General features: G+C 49.8%; 1 protein-coding gene across 2 annotated transcripts in view; it reads right to left on the bottom strand.

Annotated features, from left to right (window-relative positions):
* Window positions 1-14,505, bottom strand: part of OCA2 (OCA2 melanosomal transmembrane protein) — a 139,012-nt gene that overhangs the window by 73,252 nt on the left and 51,255 nt on the right. For both annotated transcript variants that reach the window (XM_054561981.1, XM_054561982.1), the window contains 5 exons: window positions 13,119-13,251; window positions 8,221-8,368; window positions 7,069-7,126; window positions 4,446-4,554; window positions 505-632 (listed from right to left, as the gene is read on the bottom strand). In XM_054561981.1, the coding sequence (XP_054417956.1) occupies window positions 505-632; window positions 4,446-4,554; window positions 7,069-7,126; window positions 8,221-8,368; window positions 13,119-13,251 (576 nt within the window). The remainder of the gene's footprint in view (window positions 1-504; window positions 633-4,445; window positions 4,555-7,068; window positions 7,127-8,220; window positions 8,369-13,118; window positions 13,252-14,505) is intronic.

Here is a 14,505-nt window from a genome sequence, read left to right as displayed (position 1 = left end):
CGAGCAAATTCTACGTTACGGCAAATGAATTTAGGACAGACTTACAAACCCCAAGATAATTCAAGAGGGAAAAAAAAATGGCAATTAGGTCCCTTTTATCAGAAATATTCAGGTGCCTGAGATTTAAAAAAAAAAAAAAAAAGGCTGGGTTAACTTAAAATAATCTAATTACAACCTCCATCATTTTCCACTTAGTGAATGTGTGGAAAGATTTAGGGTCCAGGGGTGTCCAACCTTTTGGCATCTCTGGGCGGCCCTGGGAGAAGAGTTGTCTTGGGCCACCCATTAAATACTTTGTGACACGTCATGACAAAAAAAATCTCATCGTGTTTCAAGTAAATTTATGATTTTGGGTTGGGCCGCCTTCACAGCCATTCCGGGCTGCATGTGGCCCACGGGCCGCAGGCTGGACACCCCGGACTTTCTCCATTTGCCAAATAAAATATAAAATATAAAATATAAACCCCAGGTAAAAGATCGTTCTGCCAAAGCCCTGAGCCTCACCTCCATCAGAACGAAGAGCGCCGCAAAGAACAGAAGCGTTGCCCACTCCACACGGTGCAGAATTATCTCAAAATCGTGGATATCGGCTAAAACCAGCAACCAGATGGCTCCCAGGATAGCGATCCACCCTGAAAGACAAATAAGCGGGCACGGAGCTGTAGTGTTAAAAATAAATACACAAACAATGAGGGGCCACCCAGGGAGAGTGGCCAGATGTGGCCGATGGCGACCAGGTTTCATCAAGAAGGTGGTATTTCAGGGAGACCTTAAAGGATGTGTCACTTCTCAGGTCCGGAAGGAAAGGGCGTTCAAGACAAATGGATCAAAGGACAGCAGCCAGGCCTGGGCGGAGTGACAGCGGGCAGCAGCCGCAGCAAATGCCTAAATGCGTTTTGTCATGAGGCCAAGATAAATTGCAACACCGTGCATCCCTGTCATCATATACTGTTTCAAGTGGCCAGTCTACGTTCAAGGTTAGACGCCCTGCGCCGCAAGACGCCACCGTCAAGCGCTCTGAGCCGTAAAAGCACAGATGCGTCCACAGGCTGGTGAGCGCGCATCCGCGGGCCAAGGACGCCAAGCTGTCGCTGGGCTTGCCCTGGGCGACCCTGGGGGCCAAGGGCTGCTGCCTGTTCAGAGGAAATACCACCAGGGTCGCTTGCTTCCTTGTATTTGCTCAATTTGCTCCTTTTGGTTGAAATCTTTCGTTTCACCCCGCACTTCTGAACTCCTGCTCTTGCCGCGTGAACTGCACGTCAAATGCTTCCCTCCATGAGCCGCATTTCCTGGTCCTTTCAACTGGATGTGATCTCTTTGGCCTCCTCCTCCTCCCCGTCTTCCTCCTCCTCTTTCTATCCCGCCAAAGACTGAAAAAAGAACAGTCTGCGGAGAAGCAGGAGGCTAGGAAGAGAGTACAGTGTTGGGGGAGGGGCGCGGTCCCTTAAAGAGAGAGGTAACTTGCCGCGACCTCAGGGCCGAGTCTGCCACTTAGCACAGGATCATCCCGCTTTGATTGAGGCTGATCAGGGAGCTAAAAACGCCTTCACAGAGGCGACAATGAAATCACGCAACAGCGGGACACTGAGGGACACCAGCAGTTTCGAAACTGTCGCCAGGGAAATATAATCACAGAAAAACCTCCAGGACTGAAATCTAATCAGACACATTGTGAGAGAACCCAGGGGGATGTTCTGAATTAATTATTAAGATGAGGAGACCTGGCAAATTGCTAATCAATGTGATAACGTTGAAGGCCACAGTAACATTTTTAAGCCAGCTCACGGATACTTTTTAGAGTCTCATAATCAGTTATCCACAATTCTGAAATCCGTTCAGAAGAGCACTTTTTTTTTTTTTTTATCAGTTTCATGTCAAGATTCAATAAACCCTGACTTGGATTGAAATGAGGTTCTTTGCGGTCTTCCTTATCCCCCTTGTTTTATTCACAGTCATGTTTTGCTGCAGAAATATTAATTAATGCTCAGATCATAGGGACCTGGCGCTGGGCCTATTGGGGGGGCGGGGTGTTGCCTCACACAGAATTCAGCACATGCGGTGAATTGTTTGTAAAACACAAACAAAAATACCTGAATTTTGCAACACATCTGGTGTCAAGACTTTCAGGGAAGGACTGGGGACCTGTGTGTGACAACTGAGCTACCTGGAGTTAACTCCAGGGTTCGCCATGAGGCAGAGACCCCTAAATATCACCTGGCTGGTTGGCTCAGTTGGTTGGAGCGCCGTCCTGTACACCAAAAGGGCTGCAGGTTCGATCCCCATCAGGGCAAGTATGGGAGGCAACCGACCTCTCTCTCCCAATCAGTAAAAGATTTTTAAAATATCGCTATTTATTTAAAAACCACTGCCAAACACTACCAAAACTCATGCAAACTCCCCAATAGTTTTTAGTTTTTCAAATGCAGGCTGTTGTTTTCAAAAGTGGAACCTCGAATGAAATTAGAAACTAAATAATCTGGGAACACTGAAAAGAACAATCTGTCGGGAACCCCTCTGCCCACCAATGCCAGTTTTATTGTATTTGCTTAATTACCACTGAACATCCCTACAGTGAATAAACATTTATAATATTAAAGTTACACTGTATCTGAAGTGAAATTAAAAATAATTACGCCGCACCTGTAACTTATAGATTTAATCCACCCCATATAGCCCTGGCTGGTGAGGCTCAGTGGATTGAGTTCTGGCCTACGAACCAAAGGGCTGAAGGTTCGATTCCCAGTCAGGGCACATGCCTGGGTTGCAGGCCAGGTCCCCAGGAGGGGGCGCGCGAGAGGCAACCACACATGGATGTTTCTCTCCCTCTCTTTCTCCCTCCCTTCCCCTCTCTAAAAATAAATAAATAAAGCCTTTTTTAAAAATCCACCCAATACAAGTACAACATTTTTACCACGCTAGCTTTACATTCTTTCCTATTACCCCAGGATCTCGTGGATCGGCTTCTAGGTGGGGACAAAGAACACCAGTCACCTCAGAGCCAAGGCCAGGCCACCTGGCAAATTGGATGCGAGGTTCCTTAAGGAGATAAATTCTGAGAGGCTGTGAAAGCAAACTATAAAGCTGGACCCCCAGACAAAAGACTGTGCGTCATGTGCTAAATGTGAGACTAGAAATGGAACTTTCTATACATGACAGCAAGGGGAAACTGAGTCACGCTCTAAAGACTCTAGTGGGACCCAAGGACCCATGGAATCATGCTGCACTACAAATAACTAAGGCCTGGCCATGTTATCTGTCTAGTTCACAAAGTTAAGAGGTTTTTGCTTTGTACAGAAATTTTATCCATCAAATGCTTCAGCAAATCCAGGTGTTATAAAAAGATTTTTAAATATCTCAGCAGAGCCCACTTTTGAAAGCAGGCCACTCACAAAGCTTTGGTTAAAGCAAAAAAGCCTTACCACCACTTAGAATTTATCTTTCTCATAAATCTACCCTTCATGGAGGGCGGATTTTGGAAGTGGTTGGGTTTCATTTTAATTAAACAATGACCCCAGTAACCCCGGCTGGTGTGGCTCCGTGGGTTGGAGCATCGTCTCATAAACCAGGAGGTCGCAGGTTTGATTCCCAGTCAGGGCACATGCCTGGGTTGCGGGTTCAATACTCAGTCGGGGCGCGAACAAGGGGTAACCAATTGATGTTTCTCTCACACTGATGTTTCTCTCCTTCTTTCTCCCTCCTTTCCTCTCTCTTTATAATCAGTAAGCATGTTCTCAGACGAGGATAAAATTTTTAAATGTTTAAAAATATTAATAATGACCCTAACAGAGACACCTGTTAAGTCAATCAGAAAAACCTCAGGAAAATACAATGCACTCCCGCACTGCGGCAGGGTGCTGGGTTCACAAGGCGTCAGAGCGCCACCTGCCGGCAACCACGTCTCAGGCGGGGACGGGCCCTGGGCTCTGGGCCCGGACAGACGGCGGAAACAGCGGGAAGTGACAGCAAGCGTCACAGTGGAAGCGAGAGAAGAGCAGCCTCCAGGGGCAGGTGGGTCTGACGACGGGAACAGAGGCACAACCTGAGAAGGACAGGGGACTGAGACCTCTAGCCCCGTCGCTGTCTGGCCCTGCCGCCATGACTTCCTGTCTCTCCTCCCGCAACAGTATAAAGATGTGTTACCAAGTGCGACCGAGATGATACTATCTAGTCTCTTCTCTGTCCCTGCTAATGTTAAACCCGAGGAGGGACTGAGAACCCAGGATACGCATCCCTCTTCTTCCCCCTCCCCCATCCCGTGAGAAACAAAACCCCAGGTCGTGCAGAAAGGCTTCCCCGTTCCCTGGAAGGCTGGCCACCCTCGACCTCCGACCTCGCCACCCAGCCGCGTCACCAGCGTCTCAGCACCAGCGTGAAACCTCCCCTTCCGGTGGTGACGTCAAGCACCAAGCCCAGCAACAAAACCCAGCGACGCCTGCGACACTCACCGAGATCGAGGTGGACTCTGGGGACGAAGGAATTGAGGAAGAACATGAGTATAACGACACCCAGCACCGCCAGGCACTTGGCCAGCAGAATCCTGTCCGATATCCTGTGCTGCGAGAGAGGACGAGAGTGTTCTGACTCCTGCCGCGTGGCCGTCGTCCCACGCGACCCGAGTCCCTGCCAAGCTCTCCTTAGGGTGAGAACGGAGAGATCTTGAACTTGAAAGATGAGAAGGAGGAAACGTGGTACAAGGAAAACCGTACAGATTTGGGATCAGAGCATCCAAAATCCTACGGAAAAGAGACACGCTGACTTTAAAATGCAGTGCGATCTTTTTGTCGACACCTGGCTAAGTGGCTTTTCTATAGGACACTGAACGTGTCACTCTGTTCCCACTCCCAGGGCGGGAGGGAGGGGAGACGCTGGCAAGGCTACTGGGGAGACGACACGTGAGGCCCAGGGACCTGGCCTTTTGAGACACGTGCGTGTCCATGGGTTCTGAGTGCTCGTTGCTCCGGGCTCCCGGAGGTGCCGAGGTTCACTGTCCCTGCGGTGGCGTGAGTCCTGCTGAAGTTCCCTGCCGGGTCCTTCCGTGTAACACTCACAGGGACCCTGGAAGGCATTCAGCTCTCCTCTGATTGGTAGGACGACGCCCACGGGAGCCTGCCCGGTTGTCTGGAGACAAAAGAAGGAGCCAGAGGCGCTCTGAGCTCGGAAGCAGCTTCAGTAAACCTCAGAGGTGCGAACCCGCGGCCGGCGGGACTGAGCCACCGAGCGAGACACGAGACACGAGACACGGCCAGGTCCCCCGCAGAAGCTGCGCTCCGAGGGCCATGGCTGCATGGGGCCCCGGCAGGGAGTGCGGTCCCCAAGCCACACGGGTGGGCAGCACATGGTCCTGCACCACCTCGCCAGGCCCTGGTGAGAATCCTGCTCCACGGTGTCAACTGACAATCCGGCTGTGTCCCTTCTGAAGTTAGTCCCACTGACACATCCGTCTGTCTGTCTGCCTGAGTCTATCTAGAACCAGAATTAGACACACACAGATATCTAGCTGTGGACGTGGGCACAGGGACAAGTACATACACACAGGTGTGAGTACAGGTATGGAGACGATGCAGGTACTGCCGTTCTCTCTTGGCTTCTCTGCTCACACAGTTCAAGTTGCTGCATAAAAACCATGAGCGGCCCTGGTCGGGTGGCTCAGATATCTGCAGCATCGTCCCGTGCACCTAAAGGCTGCGGGTTCGACTCCCAGGCAGGGCACATGCCCAGATAGCAGGTTTGATCTCCACTAGGGGCACGAACAGGAGGCAACACAATTGATGTGTCTCTTTCTCTCTCTCTCTCTCTCTCTCTCTCTCTCTCTCATCTCGCTCTCCTCCCCAGGCCACAGTCGCAGCCACACGGGCGGGCGGGGCAGGCGGGGCAGGCAGGGCAGGCAGGGCCTGGGTGCACCTGGAGCCTCGAAAAATGTCACAGCCGCACCTTCTTCCTGAACCCTAAGCATCTGAATGGGACAGAGCTTGGGAAGGAGGACCATGAGCCCATACCCCTCAAAGAGCACCTTACCCACCAGGACCCTAACACCTACGTGTTCTTAAGCCGAGGACAGAATGCTCCCATCGTCTTTAGGGAGTGGGTATTCGATCTCTCCCCAGGAAAGAAACTGCGTGGATTTAAAATTTCATAAAGGTACCCATAAGTCCCAGGGGACCCTGGGCGGAGCTCTGCTGGCTGGGACAGGGCACCGCGTGCCCTCGGGTGGGCTGAGAAAGTCCCCTGAGGCTGGAAGAGGAGCAAAAATGCCCAAATAAGCTTTGCCCCCAGCACTCAGAGCCATAGGACGGAACACGCACATGTCCCTTCTCGTCCCTAACACCGGCCTTGGTCCCCACCTCCTCTCCCAGACGCTAGGATCCCCCAGCCTTTGAGACTCAGAGAGCCCGGCACTGACCAGCCTCCCCTGATGCCACGCCCACCACAGAAAGGGCCACAGCGCCTCAGGGGGAAGGTAAAGAACTTGACCCTTTGGCTTTGGGGACAAAATAAACCTGCCCCGTTCGGAAAATGTTTTTCCCATTAACTCCTGGAAATAACTTGTGTCTTGTGGGCAATTAGAGGAGTAAAAAGAGAGGGTTTTCCGTTATAATGTCACGTGCAGCAAAGAAAGAGGGTGGCTCTCTTCGCGAGCTGAGTCACTCGGTGGAAGACTATGCAGCTGTAACAAAGAGGGGACCCTTGCCCTTCGCAACAGCGTGGATGGACCTGGAGAGCATTATGCTAAGTGACGTGCGCCAGCCAGAGGAGGACAAATACCACGTGATCTCTCTCACGTGGAATCTAGTGGACAAAATAAACTGATGGACAAAATAGAACCGGAGGCGAGGACGGAGGGAACAGACTGACAGCTGTCAGAGGTGGGGGGAGGGGACCGGATGAAAGACAGTGAGGGATTAGCCAGAGGACGTGTCTGCCACAGTGTGGTGAGGGCCAGGGGAAGGGGCAGCGGGGGCTGGAAGGAGGGGAGCAAAGGAAGGGAGGGTGAGGACATCTGTAATAGCGTCAGCAATGGAAAGGACAGAAAAAAAGAATAAAAATCCCCCAGAAAAGAAAACACAGTACCTTTTTCTGTAGCTCCTGGATATTGGTCTCCCAATTCTTATCTTCCTGTGAGATTTGTCTGAAATGAAAACAGGAGACTCCTTATCCTTCCGGTGATCCTGAGCAGTGACGTCAGCAGGGCGTGGCCAGCAGCCCCGGCCGCCCTGGGCTCCGCCCACTGGGAGGCACCTGGCGCGGCCACGTGACTACACACCTGGAAAGTGGCCGATGAAGCCGGGTTTACGGACTTGGCAAGGGACTTGCTCTGTATTTCCAGAGAAACAACCCACGAAACTATGGGAACGTTTGATGAAATGCGTGTGAGCGCGGGCACGGGACACGTCAGGACACTGGCCAAAGTGTGAACGAGGAAGGACGGACACTAAGCCAACTTTGTTTTCCTCTTCTTATTATTTTTCGCTTTTCTGATTTTTTTTTCCAGAATGAGGATATGATATAATTACAACTCAGCTAACTAAAGAAGAGAAGAGGAAAAGAAATGCCACTTGTGCCCTGCCCGGTGTAGCGCCGTTGGTTGGAGCGCCGACCCGTACAAGAAGAAGTTGCAGGTTTGATTCCCAGTCAGAGACATGCCTAGGTTGCAGGTTCGAACCCCGGTCGGGGCCCTTATGGGACGCAATGGATCAATGTTTCTCTCCTTCTCTCTCCCTCCCTGCTTCCTCTCTCTAAAAATCAACTTACAAACATCTCCTCGAGTGAGGATTAAAAATAAACTGAGTATGGTTAGATATTCTTTGAGCTTCCTGGAAATCTACAACAGGAAGAATGTTCTGTTACATTAATGACTTTTTATTCTTGCTATGCAACGAGTGTGGCGTACGGCAGTGGGACAGGCACGGCTGAGAGTGTGAGTTCAGCCCCAGTGCGCGCGTTCCTCGCTGTGTGGCCCGCGGCAAATCGCTCAGCCTCTCTGAGCCTCGATTTTCTCGTCCTTAACCGCGGCCCCACAGAACTCAGGGAGGGCTGGATAAATGAGCGCACAGCGCGTGGCGCGGGAAACTTTCCCTCTGCACAGATCTGTACGTTGTGTGATACTTGGGCATGAGTGGGGTGGTGGCAGATAGGCGACTGATGCCATCCGGTCATTGAGCACAACCGGTTTACAACAGGCGTGTAAACCGAGCGCGGCCCGAGCGGAGCCCCAGCGGATACCTGTGGAAGGTATGCAGCCTGCGAGCCAGCAGCTGCTCCAGCACCAGCACCTTCCTCAGAAGCAGGCCCCGCACGGCCGTCTCCTCGCGGCTGGCCGGGCTGATGCGCTGCGCGGTCATGCGCCACACGTGGATTTCATGCTTCAGCTCTGCAGGAAACGAAAGCCGACGCTGAGTCTCCGGCAGCCGCGGAGGTGGGCAGACACCCGGCTTCCCTCACCGTCTTCCAAGAACAAGAAACACACCCCCCGCAAGGAGGCACCGATCACGGGCCACACCAAAGCAGCGGCTTCTTTGCATCCAAGCTTTTGTAATGGAACCAGGAGACAAAGCTGACTTTTAAAACTACCATCGCCCTGGCTAGTGTGGCTCAGTGAACTGAGCTCCAGCCTGTGAACCAAAGAGTCGTGGGTCCGATTCCCGGTCAGGGCACATGCCTAGGCTGTGGGCCAGGTTCCCAGGTGGGAGCTGTGCAAGAGGCAACCACACACTGATGTTTCTCTCCTCTTCCTCCCTTCCCCTTTGTTTAAAAATAAATAAAATCTTAAAAAAAAAAAACAACTTAAGCAGCACAGTATTGTCATGAACCACTGCATTTTGCCGCGTATAATGAGCACTTTTTTGTCCAAATTTTTGAGGGAAAACTAAGGATACACATTATACATGGGTAGTGCCTGCAATACCTTGTATCTGTTCTTGTCTTTTGTAATTACTGGTTGCATAAAATTTCTTGTGCCATACTAGGTTTAAAAATAAATGCTAAAATTCCTTTAAAATACAAAAAAAATATAAACAAATAAAAATTGAATTAAAAAATTAAAACAAAAGATTGTTTTCCTGAACGTTTGGGCCAAAAACATGGGTGAGCATTATACACAACAAAATATGGTATATGCCGCTCACTCCACACACAGAACCATAGGAATCCCAGGTGAAGGGAAAAAACCAAGCCTCCCAAGCAGGTAAGAGCACCAACAACCAGACGCGGGCAGCAGCGGTCAGGGCGATTTCCCCAACCAGAGTCGCTCCACGCACAGCCGGGTTCACCAACAAGGAGAACGCCCCCCGTTGCTCCCCTTCATTCAGTGCCCAAGTGGTCAACCGACCAGGTGGCAGACCTACTTCAAACACAGATGCGCGAGGCACGGGGAGACGCAGGCTCAAGTGAAGGCTGTCACGTCTCAGAAAAGACACAACTGGTAGAGCCCAGAAGCACTAAGCCCATTTCAGGGAACACACGGTTTTCTCTAAAAGGTCAGCCTGCCCTGCCTGGGTAGCTCAGTTAGTTAGAGCGTCGTCCCGGTACACCAAGGTTGTGGGTTCGAGCCCCAGTCAGGGCACATATAAGAAGCAACCAATGAATGCATCAATAAGCAGGACAACAAATCGATGTTTCTGTCTCTCTCTCTCTCTCTCTCTCTCTCAAATCAATAAATATAATACAAAGATGAAAACTTTGGAACTAAGATCTGTAATGTGTTTCCATTCTGTACAAATTGATACTCTGTAATTGACTAAAATGAAGACACTTGAGTTTAATTCAAAAGCCTCTTCAGAGAAATACATCAATAATTTCCTTTTGGAAAGTCTCACATCTCATTAAACGTTTCCAGGCAGATTCTAGAATGTTCCTCTATATAGCTGAAACATAGCCTCACATGGTTTTTTAAGATCACTCGATACCTAAGCCAAATATTTGTTTTTTCAGTATACAGTTTAATTTATTTTTCTTATAAGAAGAATATTTTTAGTGGGCCAAATTAACTGAGAGGCCATGGTTTCCACATTTGGTATTCATAAACACTAAAATAAAATAATGAATCCTGGCCAGTGTGGCTCAGTGGATTGAGTGCCGGCCTGTGAACCACAGGGCTGCTGGTTCGATTCCCAGTCAGGGCACATTGTCTGGGTTGCAGGCCAGGTCCCCAATAGGGGACATGTGAGAGGCAACCACTCATTGATCTTTCTCTCCCTCTCTTTCTCCCTCCCTTCCCCTCTGTCTAAAAATAAATAAAATCTTTTTAATTTTTTTAAATAAAATAATGAAAAATAGTAGCCCACCTACCCATGTATCTTTCTTTTTACTGAGTGATTTCCCTCCAACATAAAATGTATTTTTTTAAAAGGAAGTTTTAAAATCCTTATATGAAGTCATCGCATATTGAAAAGAATATCAACCTTAACATGACATGTAACAAACATGCATTTTGCCCTGGCCCAGTAGCTCACTTGGTTAAGGAGCCATCCTGATGCGCCAAAGTTGCAGGTTTGACCCCCCCGGTCAGGGCACTTGCAAGAATCAACCAATGAATGTATGAACAGGTGGAACAGAAAATCAGTATCTCCCCCTCTCTCAAATCAATTTTTTAAAAAATGTTAATGTATTTTGATTTGCATTTCAGACAAAAAAAAATATGTTGAGGGAATCTCTCCCCAAAAACCCGCTATAAGATTACGAAGACATAAAAAGGAGAAGGAGGGCGAGAAGAACGAACGAAGGGGCCCTCTGAAGCGTTGAGCACAAAACGCCCCGCCGGCCCGGGAAGGGGGCGGAGCCGGCCGGGCGCAGTGCGCGTTCCGACGGCGCCGGTGCCTCCTCCAGGCCTCGCGCCCCATCGGGCAAGGGCACCATTCAGAGCCCATCCCCAAAGCCCGACACCTCCCAGCCACCTTTCCATGGCCCGCTGGTGACGGCCACTTTCCCAAGCAGCTGCTCGCCTCTGACCGGCCACTCGGGGGCGTGGCTCGGCCCCGGACCAGCCAGTGGGCCGCAGGCTGCGGGGCGGGGCTCTCCACCTCGGCGTCCGAAGCAGCAGAGACTGGAAGCCACCGCTGTGTGCGTGTGGGAGGCCGGCCTCCTGAGTCCCCAGGGTCCTTTCTGCACATGACCTCTCCAGAGGCAGCGTCGGCCCCTCCTGCACAGCCAGAGCCGGGCTACCTTCCCACCCAGCAAACCAGGCAGCACAGGCGCTCTCTCCCCAGACGCGGCTGCTCGGGTAGCGCACTTCTGTTTTCCTAATTGCGGGTGACACACAGCATCGGTTATGAGGGAATTTAGGCTGGAGAGATTCTGCGCAGGAGCATGGAGCCCGGTGCACCCACGGCGCAGTGCGCTCCTCAGTTCCTGCGCTTCCTCCCGCCGGCTGTGCCGCGGGCGCATTCTGTCCCCTCTGCTAACTCCTGAGGCCGCGGTCGCACTGGCTGCTTGGTATTGTCCTCCGCACCTTGTGCTGCAAGGCTTGCAGATAAACCGTTCCCCTTCCCCCACAGAGCTCCGTCTCCTCTCACTTTTAGTTTTTACGTGACATCATCAATCTTCCGAGTGCATGAGCTCAAAATGTCATTTTGGTCCTATCGCTGTCACTCTGCGCTCTATTTCTGCGTGAGCGTCATTGGACATAAAACAAGTGCCAGGCGGCGTGCAGGTGCTAAAGGAGAATACATTAATAAGGTACTGGGTGCGCCCCCCACAAGCTAGAAAGAGATATAAGATGCGTGATAAATAGATGAGGCAATAAAGTAACGGGCTACAGGGAAACGTTCGGGACATGCGGGCCTAGTCCTTGCCGGGCTCACCTGTCCCTGCCCCTGCCCCAGGTCACCAGCTCCTCCAGGCCTCACGGGCTCACAGCTGCCGCCTCTCATCGGTCCTTAGGAAGCTTTGAATGGGACTACATCAAACCAAAAGGCTTCTGTGCAGCGAAAGACACCATCAACAAAACGAAAGGGCAAACCAACCAAATGGGAGAAGATATTTACAAACAATACTCCCAATAAGGACTTGATACTCAAAATCCATAAAGAACTCAGACTATTCAACAATGACAGCAACAAACAAAGGATCTAATTTAAAAATGGGCGAAGGACCTGAACAGACACTTTTCCAAGAAAGACTCGCAGATGGCCAACAGATACACGAAAAGACGCTCAACATCGCTGATCGAAGAAATGCAAGTTACAACCACGAGATATCACCTCACACCGGTGAGACTGGCCATCGTCCACAAGACAAGTAATAACGGGTGCTGATGAGGATGTGGAAAAGGGGGAACCCTTGTGCGCTGTTGTGATTGTAAATTGGTGCCTCCACTATGGAAACCAGTACATCCTAAAAAAATTAAAAGTAGAGCTACCGTAAGATACAGCAGTTCCACGTCAGGGTGCTTAACTAAAAAATAATAATATATGTACCTCTATGTTCACTGCAGCATTATTTACAATAACCAAGATAGGGTAACAACCTAAGGTCCGTTGAAGACGATTGGATAACAAAGATATGATCTATACACACACCACAGTGGAGTACTGCTGAGTCCTGAGTTAAATGAACTATTGCCATCTGTGACAGCGTGGATGGCCCTTGAGAGTATTAGAGGATTTGAAATAAGTCAGTGGGGAAAAGACAAAAACTGTTAGATTTCACTCCCATGGGGGATAGGAAACAAAAAGTAGCAAATGAATGAACAAAACAAACAAAAACCAAACGCAGGGGTACAGACGACGGAATGGGGGTCACCAGAGGGGCAAAGGGCAAAAGGGGGTCAGATACACAGTAACGAAGTGAAATAGACTGCGGACGGTGCCCAAGCCGTGGCGTACACAGATGTCAGATGGTAATGCTGGACACCTTAACATTGTATAATATTACCCAGTGTTACCTGAGCCCGTTTAATTTTTAGAAAACTAAACAAGCACGGCTCCTGGATTTAAAGGCCTTGAAAGTACTCTGGGGACCAGGGGGCAGAAGGGGACACACTGAGGGCACAGCACCCCAGCGACTGACACTTCCCGGACATCCCATATGAGGTGGCTCTCCTGCCTCTCTGTGGTCATCTCCCCCGGAAAAAAAAATACTATAATGGAGGCACGTTCTGGGGCTACAGAGGCGCTTCTACTCACCAACGATCTCACTGGGCTCCTTGTTGTACAGCTTTTTCTTCCAGTAAAGAAGTCTGAGGAGTGGAAAGGAGAACAAGAGAACAAAGCAGATCCCAACGAACATGTGCGCTGTGAATCCTGCGAAGTCCACGCCCTGGAAATGGGAAAGGGGACATTCCATGACAGGACCCCACGGGCACCGCTCCTGCCCCACCCGCATTACTGATAAAGTCGCATCGAAGTTTCGTCTTGCGGTGCATGATAATCTGAAATCTTAGACTCGTGCAGTTAGTTACCCGCATGTCCAGTGTCTGTCCCTGGCAGCATCGCACTGACAGATGGCGCCATATGAGCGCATTAATGTACAGATGGCAGAGAACACTACAAAGGGCTGGGGCTCATGGGATATTTTTGTGGTCAGGTAAGAATTCACCACTTTTCCAGTAGTTCTTTTCTTAATTTTTAATATGTTTATCGATTTTAATTTTTAAAATACGTTTATTGATTTTAAAGAGAGAGGAAGGGAGAGAAACGTCGATGTGAGAAACACCAATTGATTACCTCTACAACCTAATGGGGATCGAACCCCCAACCTTTTGGTGTATGGGACAACACTCCAACCGAGCCACGTGGCCAGCGCACTGGTAATGCTTCAGTTAGAATATAACCTTACACTTTTTTTTCCTATAGAAATCATGCTCCAAATATCTGGTTTAAAAAAAGGCCCATGATACTTTCAGGGGCCATTGAAAATATTTTAATTTCTTCCAAAATCAGAAACAAACAAAAAAAAAACTTCTGAGTCCAAAAAAAAAATGGCTTAAAATATAATATTAATGTAATTGCCTTTATACCAATGTATTCATGAAATCTGATTAATATTTTTGGGAGAAAGGAGCCCACTAAGGCAGACACACTTGTATACTGAGTAATTCTGGGTATCTTTGGAACGTAAGTATAAATGTTGTCCCATTGGAAATGATGGAACAATGGAAGAGAAAGTGAGGAGTAAAGAAAGAAAAGAGCCGCCCTGACCAGGTGCTCAGTTGGTTGGAGCATCATCCCGGGCACCAAAAGGTTGCGGGTTCGATCCTGGTCAGGGCACGTATGGGAGGCAACCAATTGATGTCTGTCTGTCTCTCTCTCACCCCCCCTCCCCCTCTCCCCCGTCCTTTCTCTCTGAAATCAACAGACATATCCTACGGAGAGGAGAAAGAAAGGGAGGGAGGGAGGGAGGGAGGGAGGGAGGGAGGGAGGGAGGGAAGAAGAAAGGAGGGAGGAAGGAACGAACGATCAAACGAACGAATGAATGGCATCCCAGCATTTCGTAGAAACACTTGGTTGCCACTAGAGTTATAATGGGTGGATTTATCAAGTAAGAACCATGAAGAAAGAAAAAAATCCAAGC

The sequence above is a fragment of the Pteronotus mesoamericanus genome, unplaced genomic scaffold (assembly GCF_021234165.1).
Source record: "Pteronotus mesoamericanus isolate MK-2021 breed Mesoamerican mustached bat unplaced genomic scaffold, CSHL_Meso_final scaffold_582, whole genome shotgun sequence".
NCBI lineage: Eukaryota > Metazoa > Chordata > Mammalia > Chiroptera > Mormoopidae > Pteronotus > Pteronotus mesoamericanus.
The sequence above is the reverse complement of the archived record's forward strand: the minus strand, read 5'-3'. Positions and strand labels throughout refer to the sequence as shown.